At 47.4% G+C, this 12,789-nt stretch overlaps 1 protein-coding gene across 10 annotated transcripts in view; it reads left to right on the top strand.

Annotated features, from left to right (window-relative positions):
* Window positions 1-12,789, top strand: part of MCF2 (MCF.2 cell line derived transforming sequence) — a 201,900-nt gene that overhangs the window by 150,885 nt on the left and 38,226 nt on the right. For all 10 annotated transcript variants that reach the window (XM_088465800.1, XM_088465799.1, XM_088465803.1 and 7 more), the window contains 2 exons: window positions 3,887-3,979; window positions 6,587-6,712. In XM_088465800.1, the coding sequence (XP_088321926.1) occupies window positions 3,887-3,979; window positions 6,587-6,712 (219 nt within the window). The remainder of the gene's footprint in view (window positions 1-3,886; window positions 3,980-6,586; window positions 6,713-12,789) is intronic.

Below are 12,789 nucleotides of genomic sequence, written 5' to 3'. Positions count from 1 at the left end.
AAATATTTCTCAAGCATCGGGGGGGGTGGTTCGGGGAGCCTGTATTTGCTGGTCTTACCTACAAAATATAAGACTCCTCGTTTCTGTCCTTTTTGCATGACGGGGCTTGGTAGATTTCATAGATTTGGTGGTCAGTCTACCTCTTTTTGTTGTGGCACTTTTTGAGGCAGAGGTTTCACTGTCACTCGATGTCCAGATGGAAAGCCTGCTGGCAAGCAGGGCCACCTGATGGTTTAGGGGCTCCCTCTGGTGATAGGGGCCTGCTTACTTTAGCACCTCTCGGGGCAGGATCTTTGGGTCTAGGGCATTCTGGACAAGTGTTACATTATGGATCTGGCGGGTCCCAGTCCAAGTCGTTTCTATGCTACTCCTCAGGATCTGATACCTCAAGAGGCCATCAGGATGGCAGTGATTCTCTGTTAGAGTCGGGAGTTATTGTACTTGTAGGTCAAAGGGGTCAAGGCTTCTACTCTGATCTCTTCCTGGTGAGGAAACCAAATGGTTTGTTCCAGGTCTATTCTGAATTTAAAACTGCTCAATCTTTACTTAGAGGTAGCACACTTCAAGATGGAGTCCCTAAGTTCTGTCATCAGCTCCATGTTAGAAGGCATCCCTGGACGTCAAAGATGACTATCTTCATGTCCCAATTTGGCAGGGTCATCAACAGTTACTTTGTTTCACATCTCCCAGAGTGTTTACAAATATAACTTCCCACATGATAGCCTTACTTAGAAAAAAGAGTGTTACCATCATACCATATTTTGACATTCTACTGATAAAGGCAAGTTAAGAATTGACGCTGGTTCAGCACTTGGTAGTGGTCAAGGAAACATTGGAATTCCACAGATAGTTACTCAACTATCCAAAGTCCAATCTCATACCATCTCAGCGGATGATCTTTTTATGTCTCCTCTTTGATACTCGCTGCTTGCGAGTATCAATCATCCTCCAGAGAAGTTAAGGATCTTCAGTCTGTGGTCAGGACTGTAATTAAGCTACCACAGGTTTTGATCCTCAGGGGTATGAAACTCCTGGGAAAGATGGTGGCGTTGTTCAAGGCAGTTCCTTTTGCCAGGTTCCATGCTCGTCCTCTGCAGAGCCAAATTCTGGCCTATTGGGTCCGAAAGAAACCTTGTTTGGACAAACAGTTTTTCCGTTTGTCGCCTCAGACGTGACAATTTCTCCAGTGGTGTCTTCAGTCTCAGAACTTGCCCAAGGGCAATTTCTCCTGGATTTGGGATTGGACCCTGGTCGCCATTGATGCCAGTTTGGTTGGGGAGCATTGACTCTTTGACTCCCCGCCTTCAGCTTCAGGCCCGTTGGTCCAGGTCCGAGGCACTGCTCCCAATCAACATTCTGGAACTAAAAATAGCAGTCAGACTGGCTCTTGTACAAGCTCAGGACATCCTGCACAACTCTTGACCGCATGACTCTTGAGACCAAGATCTTGAGAGCACAGCAGTATTAGAGACCAGTGGTTTCCACTATGCTTCAGCCCAGGAAGACAGTTACATCCAAGATTTATCACCAGGACTTGCACCTGTACATTTTCTGGTGAGAACATCGTCACCTTTCGGCCATTGTCTTCTGTCTCTCTCGTCTCTTGTCCTTTTTGCAAGAGGGACTGTCAAAAGGTCTTAGTCTGTCTTTTCTAAAGGGCAGGTATCCACCCTTTCTCCACTTTTCAAGAAGCGTTTAGCTTTATTCCGGAGGTTCGGACTTTTTTTGCAGTGAGTGTTCCATCCACTTAACATTCCTTCTAACCCTCCTTGGGATTTAAATCTGGTCCTGGACTCTCTTGAAAAACCACCTTTTGAACCTTTGAAACGGTAGAGTTGCGCTATCTTACCTTGAAGGTTACGTTCCTTCGAGCCATCACTTTTATTTTTATTCTGATAGGGTTGTGTTACGGACTAAGGGCCTGATTCAGCACGGATCGCAATTGCAACCATGTATGCAGATCGGCCAATTGTTGCGTACTACGCATGCGCCTGCACTGCGAGTGCGCAGTGATCACACTGCAATTATGCATGCTGACAGGAATCCATCGCAGACTGAGTGACAGGGGGTGGTGACAGGAGAGTGGTTGCAGAAACGTTTGAACGCCGTTGCATGGGCATGCATAAACTAGCCACTGCGATTGCCTACGCAGATTGAGTACTCACTGCGGGTGACAAGACTTGCAATTTCTGTGATGAGTCAGACCTGCTGTAATTGTGCGTGACGGGCCGATGTGCTTCGATGTTACCGATGTATATGCAAGATTGCGAGGTCTTACGGATGTGAGAAAATGGTAGTGGGCGTCTCTATGCTAGCTGAGCGGTGGCAGACATTAGCATATTTTCCCCGCTGCATTGCATACGATTACGCAGCTGTGATCGCAATTGCGATCCGAGCTGAATCAGGCCCTAAGCAGTCATTCTTGCCTAAGGTAGTGTCCAACTTTCACCTGAACCAGGACATCGTTTCTTGTTCCTCTTCTTCCAATTCTTTGCTTCATCGCTTAGATGTGGTGAGGGCATTACAGATTTACATTCATCGTACTTCGGTTTTCCGCCATACTGATTCTCTATTAGTGCTGGTGGATGCTCTTAAGCGTGGATGGCTGGCCTCCAAGCGTTCTATTGCTAGATGGTTGACAGCAGCTATTTGGCAGGCATATCTGTCCTCTGATGTGCCAGTTCCTACTTCACCCTGGGCCCATCCGAAGCGTGCGGTCGGGGCCCCTTGTGCGGTTTACCATGGTGCTTTGGTGGCACAGTTGTGCAGGGTGACAACCTGGTATTCTCTGCATACATTCACCAGGTTTTACCATTTTCATACTTCTGGTTATGCCGAGGCTGGTTTCGGCCGCCGTGTGTTGCGTGCAGCCTAGCCAGGTGAGCACCCGTTAGCCTTGCTTTGGGAAATGCCAGCAGCTGCTTAGCAGTGTCCCCCAGATCGGATGGTGAGGACATTATTTTTTATGTACTCACCGTAAAATCCTTGACTTGTTATACTTCTGGGGGACACTGTGATCCCTCCCTTTCTAGTCTTTTGCTGGTTATGTTCGGTTTATGGGTGTTACGGTGGTGCGACTTTGCTCCTCCAAGCAGCTTCGTTAGAAATAACTGAGGCTTCAGGGAAGCAGAAGGTGTTAAGTGGGGGATGGAGCCAATCAGATTAACTTTCTAGTGCCTACTTCTGTGGCCCAGCCCACTTGACCCAGTGTCCGCTTAACAGTGTCCCCAAGATGGATGACTAGGAGAGAATCTTATAGTAATTAACCTATACACTTATGCATATAATTATACTAATTAAATTAATGATGCATACCTTGACTACTTAGTGAAAAAAGAGGATTGGGGAGCGCTAGGTAAAGAGGATATTAATTTAAAAAATTAAAACTAGGATCATACTAAAATATGCATAAACACATACATTAATAATGTGTAACATATCAGGCTAGTGAGACACAGATAATTACAGATAAATGTATATTCTCTATATACAGTGATATATCACCAAAACAAATAGAAGAGCAAAGATTGTAGACTGTTGTTGTTCTAGTGTGGATTCTGCACCTATCTGCTTATAAGAGCAAAGATGATACAAGAAATTAACCTGTTGAAATTAGTATTGACTAACAGATCTGTAATTTAAATAGGTGGTTAAAGTTCCAGCTTAATAGCAGATGCTGTTAGTATGTAAAGCGTGTAGTCTCCAATTAGAAAAAAAACCAGGTCATAGATCATGAATGGGGTAATAAATCACAGTTACTGTCTTAGAGCACAGCATGCAGTCTCCCTTTGAATGTAAACACAGTCACAAATAATGTTAGTGCTGAGAATCGGCAAGCAGTCTCCAAGTCTCCATACCTTAACTACTAACACCTCTATGTCTGCAGGAATGCCAAAGGAAATTGGAGCACAAACTTGCATTGGACTCATATCTACTGAAGCCAATACAACGCCTAACAAAATACCAGTTGCTATTGAAGGTAAACATGACATACTGTACTGGCTGTTGTATTTCAGGAATAGGTGTATTTACATATTGTATGATAACCAATATGGTATTGTTGTGTTAAAGCACTAATCCCACATAGCATTTTTTTCTCTCTTGAAATCGCAAGTTTTAAGTATGCATCTGATTATCACTTCTTTACTTGTCCTCCTATAAATCATTATGTAATGACATATCTCTGTGGAGGTAAAACAAGTAGGGCTGTCAGACACAGGCTCTCAGCATGCCATGTGGTGACCAAGGGGGGAGAAGGAGGGAGAGGAAGTCACAGTGGTAGGTTTTTCCCCTCCTTGATTGGCATTTGGTTGACTGACTAGTGTCTTTGCAAGTTGCAAGCATTTGCAAGTTCTGTGTGCTGAGTGTGAGGACGCAGCCTCTGATCACCATCATTAACATCGGTCGAGATTCGCAATGGTTTCAGGCACCGGTCAGCCTGGGTAAGCTGAAGTTTACTAAGGCTGACCGTAGGACCCGGACACTCAGGTTCAGGAAGTCTGTGTCCAACGACGAAGACCATGAACCCGTCATGCCTTAAAAACGTCGGTTTTAAAGAATGGTGCCGGATGCCACTCCTGATCCGGCTGACAAGGGGCTACGAGCGATATCTCAAGACTTGTTTCGCACATGAGCAGAACGGGTCTTGCACCTGCACAAACCCCCTCAACATCGTATTTGCATGTAACTATCGGGTTTACATACAAATATGAATTAGGCACTGTTTTTGAAAAATGACAGTTAAGAGCTGATTGGTTGGTACTTTCTCTCTCCACTTTATCTCTCTCCAAGGCTTTGTACATCTATCCCCAGGAGTGAAACAGCAGCAATGGAAATACAGAACATGAGGAACAGTTACAGATCCTACTGTACATTTTGCCTAATTTAGCTCCCTTGACTCTTCGGTTTCATAGCATTCCAATGAAGCAAAACAGTTCTAAAATCAAATATCTGTGATTGTTGCTATATGTTACAAATTTGTCAGAATTCACATTCTATGAACATAACAAATCTGAGCTAAATATCTTTAGAGGCCAGGGCCGGCGCTACCACTAGGCAAACTTAGGCATTTGCCTAAGAGCGCTGGCCACTGCAGGGCGGTAGTGTGGACGGCACATAAGTGCCGTCCGCACTACACTACTGGGAACAAACACACAGCCGCCGGTGCTGGCAGCTGTGTGTTTGTTTTAGCAGCCGATGAGTGTCAAACAGACAGCTGCTGCGCCCACTGACGGATCCGGGCTTCCGGCTCCCGCAGTGGCTGATGGGAGAGACGTCATGACGTCTCTCCCATCATGCAGAGCGGGCCGGACTGGGAGGACGCCGGACGGAGAAGCATGCCGGAGCGGGGATTAAGGTAAGTGGAGGTTTTTGTTTTTTTTCATGTGTGTGTGTCTGGCAGGGGGGGGACGGACTACTGCTGGGTTACTACTAGGGGCACTGATGGGGGTACTACTAGGGGCACTGTGGGGGTACTACTAGGGGCACTGCGGGGGTACTACTAGGGGCACTACTAGGGGCACTGCGTGGGTACTACTAGGGGCACTGCAGGGGTACTACTAGGGGCACTGCGGGGGTACTACTAGGGGCACTTATGGGGATACTACTAGGGGCACTGATGGGAGTACTACTAGGGGCACTGCTGGGAGGACTACTAGGGGCACTGCTGGGGGGACTACTAGGGGCACTGCTGGAGTACTACTAGGGGCACTGCTGGGGGTACTACTGGGGGCACTGCATAGAGGGGGATGACTACTATGGGTACTGTTGGTGGGGTATTGCTACTGGGGGCACTGCTGGGGGGACTACTACTGGGGGCACTACATGGGGGATTACTGCTGGGGGGACTACTACTAGGGGCACTGCTATTGTAGGCACTGCACTGGTGGGACCACTACTGGGGGTACTGCATAAGGAGGGCTGCTACTGGGGGGATTACTACTGGGGCACTGCTGGGGGGGAGACTACTACTGGGAGCACTGCATTGGGGGGACCACTACTGGGGGCACTGCATAGGGAGGGTTACTACTGGGGTCACTATATAAGGGGCACTGCATATGTGGGGGACTACTACTGGGGGCACTGCATGGGGGAGACCACTACTGGGGGCACTGCATAGGGGGACCACTACTGGGGCACTGTATAGAGGGGCCACTACTGGGGGCACTGTATAAGGGCTTGTGTAGCTATCAAGGGTGGGGGCAGGGGGAGGGAGGGGGCATAAGGCTGAAGAAATGCCTAGGGTGCCAAGAAACCTTGCACCGGCCCTGTTAGAGGCAAAACTTTGGGCTATCCTGGAAAATCCAGGAAACGTGAGGTGGCCAAAACATATTTATTTGCTTCACAAAATATGCACCACAGTCTGCAGGTTCTGTATCTTTAATGGGAGCATTATTTGTGTTGTAGCAAAGGTGTTAGAAATGCACTAGGACTGCTAATGACTATATGTTCATAGACAGATGTGTTAGTAATATTAATTTCTACCACATCTGCTAGGCGACGTAACAGGAGAATCTATCACTACTACTTTGTTTATTAAACAAACTGCCCTGTAGTTACGATCATTGACAATATTTCATATTAACAGGAGCTGCTGAAATATAGCATTAACTCGGATGGAGTCCAAGAATTACAAGAAGCTCTGGTTTCCATGCTGGATTTATTAAAGTCGGTGAATGACTCCATGCATCAGATTGCTATAACAGGATATAATGTAAGTATGAGCAGTTTATTACTATTGCAGCAGTTTATAAATACTTTAAAAACCATGTAAGGACTGTCATGTTATGTCTAATGCATGATCAGAGAGGTGATTTTGTTGGTTATCCAATAATAAAATGTTGTTTATTTTTAAAAACACTATTCCACCGTCACTTTCTAGAACCTCTCTATGTTTTTGCTACATTATATTTGTATTATAATTTCTGAGACTTGCACTTTATAAGCTAAACTCTAATAAAAAACATTTTGCTACAAAACACTGGTGGGAGCAAGATAATGTTAAAGCCCATTTTCTTGCGATAACAGCCAGTATGTTTCTTCCATGAGGTAAGTTAAGAACCTCATTCAGGTGGTAGCGTTCTAGAGGCAGCAGAGATAGGTTACTCCACAGCTTGCTCATACTGATGGCAGAATAAGAGGCCAGCAGTCGGTAAGCCGACGGACGTAATCCCGACCGTCCGGCAGTAAATCATACCGATCCTGAATAAGCCCACTCTCAGTGGGTTTTCCTCCTACAATTAGAGTATCACAGCCAGAGCCAGATTAAGGTGTGGGGGGAAGGGGGCACAGGGGGCAGGTGCCCCAGACCAAAAGACAGGGAGTCACTTCGGCTGCACACCCTTCCCTCCTCCACCAATGACTGCGCTCTGCTGTAGAGGACTGTCAGTCACAAGCATATATACAGTATATATGAAATCTACATTACTTTTCTGTTTTGCTAACCTAAACTTTTATTTTTCCTAACCTCTAGCAGTTTACACTTGCCAGTGTACCAGTGCAGGTTATTCATTGGACTTGGACAGGATATGTCAATAAAAACTAGAAAACTGGGGATGTCCTAAAACTTTTTACTAGTAATGTACATAAACCAGCAAAAACATCTACATTTTGTATGCGTCGCGTCAGTTCAGGTCCTTTGTAATTGTCTGAGCTAAATCGCTGTCGGAGGATGCCAGATGAGGCTCGTTGCTTGAAGGGGGAGGGGGGATTTATTGTTAGATTGAGATCTAGATTAGGGGCTAGATCTAGGGTTAACATTTCCATTTACTTTACTGCATTTATGTAAATTATGTGCTGATGGAATACATACAATTGCCGGCGATTCTAATCCCAACAGCGGCATCCCGGCAGAGGAGGAATTCCCGATCATCAAAGGTAAGTATTTACTAACCTAATTCTACACCCTAACCCGCCCTTAGGGGTGCCTAACCCTAACCTCCCCCTTAATTGCCTAACCCTAATCCCCCCTCTTAGTGCCTAAACCTAACTCCCCCTTCCTCACCGCCTACATCTAAGTCCCCCGGAGGGGTGCCTAACACTAACCTCCCCTTCCCCTAGCCTAAACCTAACCTCCCGGGGGTGTCTAACCCCAAGTGCCCCCCGGGAACCCTAAACCTAACCCCCCCCCCGCGCGCCTGGCTTACCTTCGATCGGCAAGCCGGGTGTCGGGCTCCCGGCGTAGGTAAAAGGACAGGCGTCGGGATATCGACACCTGTCATTTAACCCCTTGCCAGGTTTAGACAGATGGGAAGTCGACAGTCAGGATTCTGTCCATCGGCTTCCCGACTGCTTCCCGAATTATTGCCCCTGAAATATTTTAATTTGCTACAAATAATTAACTATTTATAAAAGTCAGTTTTTAAAACTGACATTAATAGCTTAGCCCATGTACTGTACAAGGTTAATTACAATGTATAGTTATTAACATGCACATTTCTTTATAACAAAAATGTTGTATGAGACTGTGCCATCCGTCCTCTGTCGTTTGTACTATACTCTCTCTGTACCCCCTGCTGTAATTAAGTCACCCATAGTTTTATTATTTTCACCATACTTAACTTAAACTTAACATCTAAAATAACGACACTGACAACTGAATAGATTTGCAATAAAGAGGTCGCAGCCAAATTTAGTTAATTGAATTGTAATTGATCTGTAATAGCATCGAGCATGGTGGCGAAAAAGCAGTGCTAACTCGGCTACAGCCCATAAGCGGAATGTATTACTAAGATGGGGATGGAGATTCCACCCCCAAGTGCGAGCTCTCTCGAGTAGTACCATCTCCCCCTAATCTAGCAAAGTGCTGATCCCTCCATAAGATGGAGACCTGGTCCTCCCCTAAGGCAGCGACCGACTCGCCTCCTCAAAGGGGGGATGCTAGCCAAGTTCAGCTGCACTAAATTGAGCCGCCGAGGAGCACTGCTTTCCGCCAAATACGGGGTCCACTGACGACGTACCGCCACCAGCTAACTAGGACCGCTAACTGCTGCCCATACCAGCCAAAAGAACTGATACAAACCAGATCAAACCTTCCCCAACCAAATGCACTCCATCTGATCTATAGAAGTCAACCTCTTCATAGCGGAGACGGGGGTGTTTGATAGCACGCCCCGAGACTCTCCACGGAACAAGACACCGCAGCATTCAGTTGTCTCCTCACTCTCTCACAAGCTGCACCTCCTTGTTCTCCTCTCCAAAATCTACGGGGAATCACTTCAGACCAAACCAACTGAACCTGTGACCAATGCTGAGCAATTATTTGCAAGTCTCTCTTCATAGCAATGATGAACTCTACACCTTTACACGTGCCCAAATCATTGCCTCCCAGATGGATGACCAAGCAGTCTGGGGCACCCCATCTTTTCTCTGAATCTCAGAGAAGAGTCAAAAAGCCATTCCATCTGACACCGCGCACCCCAATCCAGCGGACATTACAGGGGGTCTCTCGAGCAAGGGGGTGCCTGCCAGCCCGATACACATATGAATGACCCACAATCCACACCCTATCAAGTACCCTACCACGACCTGTAAGGAAAAAGTTTTTAAAGGAACAGTATTGCTCAAACACCATAGCATTTTAACCACCAACCAGGGAGGGAAAACTGAGTTGTTTGAGTGACCCAGATGGAGGTGAACAACACCAAAACCTCATTGAGGGCAAAAGGTGAAAAGAGCTCCAATCCCCCCTAGCGGCGGGTAGCTTAAGGCACTGGGTTTCCCAAAAAACAAACTCGCATTGAAGCGCTATCTCCTTAGGCAGCTTGTCACCTCTAGCATAACCTTTATAAGCGGAAGACTTCCACCGACCCAATCGCTTGATTGCCTCGCTGGAAGAACCCGCTGCTGCTGCACAAGTGGCCGCACCAAATCTGAATGAGTGTGCGCCATAATGTCCACCGGCAAATCAAGGGCTATCAAATAATGCTTAAAAATCGCTGTGAACTGAAAAAACGCGAGAGCGGTGAAAGATCCCCATGCACTAGCCATTGCAAACCCCTCCGCGGACGCCGCTGGTTGTAAAGCTTAGCTATGGCCACGGGGCATATGCTCGGGTCCGGATGCTCAGTAATTGACTAACAATGTCCCCCACCTAATTGGTCGGTCTTTGATCTCAGAATTTTCAGCAAAAATCGAGTCCGATATCATAATCACATTCTCCAACAAAGTTCCTGTGCGCACTGACTTCTTACTAGCAGTTGCCAGTTCACCTACACGCAGCGCCCCGAAAAATGCTAAAACAAATGCCAAACTGACAACATCGCCTCATAATCTCTAAAGGCCGCACCTGCCGCTGCCAGGCCGCTATTCCTTAACAAACTGGTACCTACTGGCCTACGAATGAATGCGCCTGTTCTTACGCCCAACCCTTCAGAGCTTTGGAAAGAGTAAATGACTTAGTTGGGTCTACCAAGACACGCAATTGTGAAAAATATGAAGTGCCTGCCAAAGCACCGGACATTGCTGCTTTTGACCGTCGTTGTTCATGCCAAAACCACTGAACTGCAACCTGTTACCTTCAGCACTCTTACCCTGATCTATTTTGATAATTGAAAGCCAGCAAAGGTTTCCACGCTTCCGTATAGGACCTTAGGGTACCCGTCGCCAGCGCTTCCAGAGTGAGTCTGCCGTCACACCAGAAAAATTATGCTCCGATTACTAAGCTGCGCCATCTAGATCTCTATGGCCACTACAATTGGGAACAACTCGAGGAGGAGCATATTGCTTGTAAAACCGGCAGCTCGCCAATCCTGTGGCCAAGCCTCCGCGCAATACTGACCCTCAAAAAAGGCCCCAAAATCCAAAGCCCACTGGCTTGGGCAACCAAAAAACGAACCCTGTTAAAATCCTGCAAAAAGTGCACCATAAGCGCATGTCGATCTTGAGTTCACTATTCAAACTAGTTCACTATTTTTTATTTTTTATTTTTATTTTTTATTATTGTTTACGCCTGCTGTGGCCCTCTCTTCCAATAAGAATTCATCTAAATAATGGGCTATACTTGACTGCCCTAAACCTGGCTGAATGCACCACTGTAGGAAAGAGCTGAAATACTCGAAAAAGGAGCAGGAAATGGAGAATACCATTGGCAAACACTTATCCACACAATATGACGCATCAATTTTGAAACCCATGTATCTGAAAGAATCAGCCTGAAAACGGACTCTGTCACTCTTCGCCAATGGGGCTCCCTCACCGAATTCGTGCACCCACCGTAGATCATCCTCAACAGATTGATAAATGACGCTGCACCCGCCTGGATCTAGAGCGTCGTGAAGGGACTCTCCCTCCGGATAGAACAGGTGTTGGATCAACCGGAATTTACCGGCCTCCTTTTAGGAACAACACCCGAAGGGGAAACGATTTTTTCCTCACAACCACTTGTTAATCCCTAGCTGACTTAATGTTCCTTTGGCCGAAACAAAAAATTGGACGAACAACGGGCAAACTAAACCCTCAATAAAAACCTCTTAACACACCTATCTAACCCCCGCAAAAACACAGTATTAGCGCAATGAACTGCATCGCCTGATGCATCCGGAACCGAGCTGTCTGCCTAACTACGGAATCTATTTGTGCTGTTATGCTTCCCCTTTTTTTTTTTTTTTAACAAAATAACGCGTGAGCCTGTGCGGTTTTTCGCTTGAGCCAGATGAATCGTATGAGACTTCAGAGTGTGATGACGTGGCAGTGTTATGTGGCGAAGTGATCTCACCTGCTCCAGACGTCGATGAGGTAGCGGCCCCGACCGTGGAAACCGATTCCTGTCCCGCGCTGTGAGATGTGCCCACCACGACTTGAATCGATAAAGCCGGAACATCCTCCGTGACATTGGCAGCAGGAGTCAAAGACGCTGGTGACACTATGCTCTGCAAACTGGAGACATCAACATTAGTAATGGACAAAGTTGAAGCTGAAAAGCAACAGGGATGGGAGTTCCGGCTCGGGCAGACAGAGGGGGATGTGGATGAATTTGGGTGGGGTGCGGAGGGGTGGAAGGCCTGCCAGGTGGCGGGACCAGAGGCAAGGGGGGTTGTAGGGTGAGATTCGGCTGTAAAAATGTCCCTGGGCACCTGCTAGATAAATTATGGGTAAGGGTTATGTACGGCCGAAGTGGAAAGAAACTACTGATCACACGAAGGGTGTAGCACCTGCGGTACATAATGGCCCAGAGCATGGGGCAATTGAGGGTTAATAAATCGCTGGGAAAAGACAGGAAGGGCAGGCGGAAGTGTACGCTGGCTAAAACCCTGACCAAAATATGGGGACCACTGTGCAGCGGGCGGGGCAATACCTATTGAAAATTTATGGTGGGCCAAACCGCTGATGGGAACGCTGGTGACAGGTGGTAAAAGGGGTTAAACCTGGGTATGAGAACTGCTGGATTAACGGGGTATTGCGGTTTGAATCACTATGATGGCTGTCCACGGCAATGTGGCTCATTGGTGAATAGTTCAACCCAGCTGTGCTGGCAAGTAGCTGACCCCTGGAAAAGGGGGTGCCCATTGGCAGAGGTCAGCAGCAAAAAACCTTCCCCGCTCCTGGAGCAGTGGAGGGTGACATTTGAGTGCTATGGGGGGCTCAGGCCATCTAAAATGGCGCCCGCTACTTGTGGGGGCGGGGCTTAGCGCAGTGTCTGAGGCCACCGCGCTGCCCGGCCTCATGGAAGCGGCCGGTGAGCGGGGGGGGGGCCCGATGCAGCACCCGCACGCACCAGCCATGCCTGCAGGCTGGATGGGGAAGGAGCGGGTGCACTAACCAGCGCTCCAGGCACGGTGGGTGTCGCCGGCC

This window comes from Taudactylus pleione, unplaced genomic scaffold (assembly GCF_031769625.1).
Source record: "Taudactylus pleione unplaced genomic scaffold, aTauple2 ptg000064l, whole genome shotgun sequence".
Classification (NCBI taxonomy): domain Eukaryota; kingdom Metazoa; phylum Chordata; class Amphibia; order Anura; family Myobatrachidae; genus Taudactylus; species Taudactylus pleione.
This window is presented reverse-complemented; position numbering and strand designations above follow the sequence as displayed.